Source organism: Eucyclogobius newberryi, unplaced genomic scaffold (genome assembly GCF_026437365.1).
Source record: "Eucyclogobius newberryi isolate DKJ021-1_F unplaced genomic scaffold, fEucNew1.0.hap1 SCAF_19, whole genome shotgun sequence".
NCBI classification, from domain to species: Eukaryota; Metazoa; Chordata; class Actinopteri; order Gobiiformes; family Gobiidae; genus Eucyclogobius; species Eucyclogobius newberryi.
Window position 1 is genome coordinate 24933089 of NW_027315823.1, and position 6264 is coordinate 24939352.

Sequence of the window (6264 nt, forward strand, 5' to 3'; positions counted from 1 at the left end):
GACCCGCTGCAGTTTGCATATCGGTCTGGCATCGGAGTGGAGGACGCCGTCATCTCCCTGCTGCACCGCTCTCTCTCTCACCTGGAAAAGCCTGGCAGCTCTGTGAGGATCCTGTTCTTCGATCTCTCCAGTGCCTTCAACACCATCCAGCCGCTGCTCCTGAGGGACAAGCTGGAGACGGCTGGTGTGGACTATGACCTGGCAGAGTGGATCCTGGACTACCTCACAGACCGACCCCAGTTTGTGAGAGCCCGGAACTGTGTGTCTGACACTCGGACCTGCAGTGTGGGGGCGCCCCAGGGCACTGTCCTCGCGCCTTTTCTCTTCACCCTTTACACTGCAGACTTCAGACATGACACGGACAGCTGTGTCCTGCAGAAGTTCTCTGACGACTCTGCCATCATCGGACTCATCACAGACGACGATGACGCGGAATACAGAGGACTGGCGCAGGACTTTGTGGACTGGTGTCAGCGGAACCACCTCCTCATCAACGCGGGGAAGACCAAGGAGATGGTGGTGGATTTCCGCAGACGCCACCCCACTGCCCCCTCACCAGTGAACATCCAGGGACGGGACATTGAGAGAGTGGACTCATAAAAGTACCTGGGTGTTCATCTGAACCACAAACTGGACTGGACTCATAACACAGACGCACTGTACAGGAAGAGCCAGAGTCGGCTCTACCTCCTGAGGAGACTCAGGTCTTTTGGAGTGACAGGGCCACTCCTGAAGACCTTCTACGACTCTGTGGTGGCATCAGCCCTCCTGTACGGTGTGGCCTGCTGGAGCAGCAGCATCACAGAGAGGGAGAGGAAGAGGCTGGACAGAGTCATCAAGAAGTCCAGCTCCGTCCTGGGCTGTGCTCTGGACTCGGTGCAGGAGGTGGGGGACAGGAGGGTCCTGGCTAGATTCACATCTATGCTGGACCATGAGTGTCACCCCCTGCAGGACACTCTGTCCGCTCTGGAGAGCAGCTTCAGTGAGAGACTGATCCACCCTCGATGTGCGAAGGAAAGGTTCCGTAGGTCTTTCCTTCCTGCTGCTGTCAGACTTTATAACAAAAACTGTTAGTACTGAACACTCGCAATACTGACCTAACCTAATACTGATGTGCAACTCTGTCATATGTGCAATTGCTGTTGGAATTCATGTGCAATTCATGTGAAATTCATGTGCAATCTATGTGCTGTCGTGACACATATTCATGTGCAATTACTGTCGTGATCACATGCAATGGTATTTATGTATTTATTTATTTATTTGTCTATGGGAGTTTTTATTTATTTATAGGAGATCTTCTACTGAAAGTGTTTTTCAGACTTCCTATAAGTGATCTGTTCTTCTGGATCTACCTCTGTATCTACCTGCGTTGCACCAATGAAATTTCCCCATGTGGGACAATAAAGGAATATCTTATCATATCTTATCTTATCTTATGTACTGGTCATGTACTGGTCCTGTTCTGGCCATGTACTGGTCCTGTTCTGGTCATGTACTGGTCATGTACTGGTCATGTACTGGCCATGTACTGGTCCTGTTCTGGTCATGTACTGGTCATGTACTGGTCATGTACTGGTCATGTACTGGTCCTGTTCTGGCCATGTACTGGTCATGTTCTGGCCATTTACTGGTCATTTACTGGTCATGTTCTGGCCATGTACTGGTCATGTTCTGGCCATGTACTGGTCATGTTCTGGCCATGTACTGGTCATGTACTGGTCCTGTTCTGGTCATGTACTGGTCATGTACTGGTCATGTGCTGGTCATGTACTGGTCATGTGCTGGTCATGTTCTGGCCATGTACTGGTCATGTTCTGGCCATGTACTGGTCATGTACTGGTCATGTTCTGGCCATGTACTGGTCATGTTCTGGCCATGTACTGGTCATGTACTGGTCATGTACTGGTCATGTACTGGTTATGTTCTGGCCATGTACTGGTCATGTACTGGTCATGTTCTGGCCATGTACTGGTCATGTTCTGGTCCTGTTCTGGTCCTGTTCTGGTCCTTGTTTAATCCCAATCTAGTCCAGATTAACTTTCAGGTTTAGTCTCAGTTTTGATGTGGTGCGTGGAACAATAGAATCAAGTGACCCACTTTTTTAGTGGTGTGGAGTTTTACATCAGATTTAGAACTAGGGTATTTCAAAAAACAGAAATGTTTTTTTCGTTTTGCTGTGGGGTCACAGTTCCTGAGAAACTGTTGATTTAGTAGGTCTCCCTGAATAGAATCTTACATAAACCTGTTATGAAAATCGTTTTCTTTTTTTCTGTTTAGTAGATCGTGACTTTTTTGACCACCTCCACAAATGTGATTATACAATATTGCTTTACCATACATTGAAAGTTTGAAACGGTTTGTGCATTTTCTTCTCTTTTTTTTTCAGTCGTAAAGTGGTCGGAGAAGATGACTACTGACCAGGATTTGCCATTGGACAGTCAGGCTGTACCGGCAACGTTTGTCTCAAAAGGCGTTGATATAACACCGAAGAAAGACCAAGGAGTTATCAAGGTAAATATATCTGCAAACATACTTTTACAAGATAGTTTTACTTGTGTAGTAAGTATAACTTGAATTACTAGTTACATAGTTATATATTGAGTATAATTTTGGTTGTTTTGAAGGAAAACTTTGTTGTAAGGTTTTTTGTGTGTGTAATACATGGGTTAGGGTTAGTACTAGAGTAGTAATACTATTAAAGAATAGTAGTGCAGTTAAAATTGTACTCACAGGGATTTCGTTTATTTCGCTTGTTTATTAAATACGTTTGCATTGACATTTCAAATAACTTGTGTGCAGTTCCCTAATGTAACAATTTCTAATCTGATGATACTCTTGTATTTTAATTGCGAGGTCTACACTGTATTCTCTGGCAGTAAAAGAATATGGTTTGGAGCAGACTTTAGACTTAGGCAGCATGTCTGAATATGTGTGTGTATGTGTTTGTGTTTGCGTTTGTGTGTTAAATTGTACCTGTATTGTTTATGTTCTTTTGCCATATACTGCCATATTACCCATTCCTAAGACCTTAACTAAGACTAGACCAGAACAAAAACAGAGATTTCTGTGAATGCACCCTAAATGTGAATGAATTTATTTGTTTGTAATGTGTTTTTGTTGTTGTGTTTTCAGGTTGTGATGCGCCAGGGACAGAATGGTGACCGGCCTATGATCGGAGACAAAGTAACTGTACATTATACAGGGAAGTTTCTCTCCGGGGAAACGTTTGACAGCAGCCGAGAGCGCAAAGAGTCTTTTAGCTTCAACGTGGGAAAAGGTATGTGGCTGTTCTGCAGATTATTCATAGTCTTGCTTTTGCGTCTTCGTAGTGTGATTTATAAAGTCTACTTGCATGTAAAAGCATTGCGTCTCCTCCCAACAGCATTCCTTTGCCTGTTTAGCTTTAGCCTTTATCTACAGGACTCTATGTAACTTTATTTTGTGAAGTCAGCAGTGAGCACATACCAGTGAAAGGTTGGCTACCACTTTATGGTAACTACAAAGCATGAACAAAGACATAATTCATAATGAACATTTTGTACCACTTTATGATAACTTCACCTTAATTTGCCTCAACAAAACATGAACAAAGACCTAATTCCTAATGAACATATAGTTTATTAAACATGATTCAAGCGTAGACCAAGCCAAGACTTTAATTAAGGTTATGGTTAGGAATTAGGGTTAGAGTATTAGTTAAGTTACTACCGGTAAGCCTGAATCATTTTAAGTCTCGCCGATGCTGTAAAGGTACAGCAGCGAGACTTAATAATGTCTTTGCTATTGTTTTTCTCCCTCAGGCCAAGTGCTCAAGGCGTGGGACATAGGAGTCTTATCTATGCAGCGAGGAGAGGTGTCCATGTTGTTGTGTAAGCCTGAATACGGTTATGGATGTGCTGGAAATCCAGACAAAATCCCTCCCAACTCCACAATCATCTTTGAGGTAGCTACAATATTCCCATGCATTGCTGACTTTGAATACTGTGTTCCTTTCATTTGGTTTTACATGAAGCACTGGTGGGTTTACAATATAAACCCACCAGTGCTTCATGTATAAAATATACATAATATATGTGATATATTATATAGATTAAGTAATTATGTAGCTTTGGTTAAAATGACTTGAATTCTGATTTTTATTGGATTTGAGTAGTTTGAGGTTTTTACAGTACGATTTTGCTTGAATTGAGAACAAAAAATGTCAATGGGTGGCAGAAACCTTTCTTATACCACTGGCAAAAAAATCTGTCTATCAAAGTAAGTAACACTCGGAAACAGGTAAACTACTGGTAGTTAAAACTCCCGAAATTAAGATGAAAGTAATTTGAATGTATATATATATATTTTTGCAGTGTTCAAATTTAATTAGTATGCGTATCCGTTTATATTCTATAGTCTATATTCTTCTGTGTATAAATAATGCGGAGCCCTAATATCAACGTTCACGCTTTTCAGTCAAATTGGCCAGCTTCCAATTTCTGAAATCTTAAAATGCATAAACAGTTTCAACTACACATTTCATGAGAACATAATAGTTAGAACAATTATATCAAGATTTGCCCACGAATTTTAACTAGTTTTGACTGATGTAAAACTATGACCCATATTTACTACAGGTGGGCCTTCTATCCCACCAAACAAAGTATTAATTACTTTATATTGTATTGAAAAGAGTACAAGAAAGAAACCCAGTCATATGCACTTTAACATAATACTTATATATACACTATATTACTTATTCTATGTGAGGGATAAGCAGAAGAAGATGGATGAATGCACTTCTTCTCTGTACTCTTCTTTGTAACTCCTTTGTTGTTGTAGGTGCGTGTTACACTGCTCTGAGTCATAATCTCAATCTTGTCTGTTATGATTCATCCCAGTATTCCTTAATAGAGAAATTGAATACTTGTCCCGTGTTGTTACAAGATGTTCTCTTTCTAATGATGGCATTTGTAGTGGGCCGTAAAAAGCACATAAAACGTCTGCCCAATTGAATTGTAATAATTGTTTAATCGCACGGAACGATTGAGTTGTTTTCAGAATGCCTTGAGGGCGTTCTAGGTAAACTTTGTGAGTTGATTGACTGTGGAAATGTTGGAAAATATTGCGTTTTATTTATCATTGTGTGGTCATTCGTACAACAGCTGGGTTGCTCATTTCAATTTGTACTGATCGCACTCAATTGTAATACGTTTTGACAGATGGAGCTGCTGAACTTTGAGGGCGAGTTGCTGACTGACGACGGGGGCATCGTGAGAAGAATCAAGATCAAAGGGGACGGGTTTGTGAGTCCCAACGATGGAGCAACTGTTCATGGTAAACCTTGTGTTCTACCGGCAGAATAATGATGGTGCTTTAGAAATGATAAATAGTGAGACAAATGCGTGCTGTGCTGTGCGAAAACCTAACACAACAGGCAGAGGGGTAATGAAGGGAGATATGTACAGTAGATGTGTTAATAAAGGTGTATCATATGTTGGTGAAGGAAGGGGGCGGGGGCCATTGGGTGTGCAGTAAAGTGGAGGGGAGAGAGAATGTATCTATATCACGAGTGTCCAAACTGTTTTCAGAAAGGGCCACATGGTCAGTACTGTGAATCATTCAAAAAAGTTGCTTTTAGCTGATCTTCTCTAAAGTGCAATCACACTTTAATTCAGCCTCAGGACATTCCATTCCATCCATTATTTTTGTAAAGCCCAATATCACAGCAGCGGTTGTCACGCAGGACTTAACAAAATTATTCTTATAGTAAATTAGATTAACCAACGTTCACGGGAAATAAACAAATGGATAAATGTCCCAGCATCCCCTGTCCTTAGACCCTCTTTCTAATCACACAAAAACTAGAAAAAGTAGAAACTTCAAGTAGAACCACAGTGAAGGAGAGATCTTACTCCCACGAACAGAACACAAACAGGCTGTAGATGGTCCAGGACTGACGCGCTCCCATTCGCAGATGGAGACAGTAGAGCCAGAAACATTCCATCCATCTTTATTTATAGAGCACATTTTGTAAACAAGACTGTTCTCAAAGCGCTGCACACAGTCAATTTAAGAAAACTAAAAACATTCTTACCACATCCATCTCTTATGTTATGATATGGAGGTTATAATGGTGGAGGATTTTAAGCGTCTCAGGATAATGTGGGGCAATTCACCAGGAAGCCTGAGGGCCAAGAACAATCTGGCCCTGTTTTCTAATGTGGTTTTCAAACTACAAATGGCCAATAAACTAAACTAATACATACATACTTTTTATTC

General features: G+C 41.4%; 1 protein-coding gene across 1 annotated transcript in view; it reads left to right on the forward strand.

The window, feature by feature from the left end:
- Positions 1–2389: 2389 nt before the first annotated feature.
- fkbp5 (FKBP prolyl isomerase 5) overlaps positions 2390–6264 on the forward strand; it is a 25650-nt gene continuing 21775 nt past the window's right edge. Inside the window, exons 1-4 of the mRNA XM_072452416.1 lie at positions 2390–2514; positions 3136–3280; positions 3804–3946; positions 5205–5319. Coding sequence (XP_072308517.1) covers positions 2410–2514; positions 3136–3280; positions 3804–3946; positions 5205–5319 — 508 coding nt within the window. The 5' untranslated portion in view covers positions 2390–2409. The remainder of the gene's footprint in view (positions 2515–3135; positions 3281–3803; positions 3947–5204; positions 5320–6264) is intronic.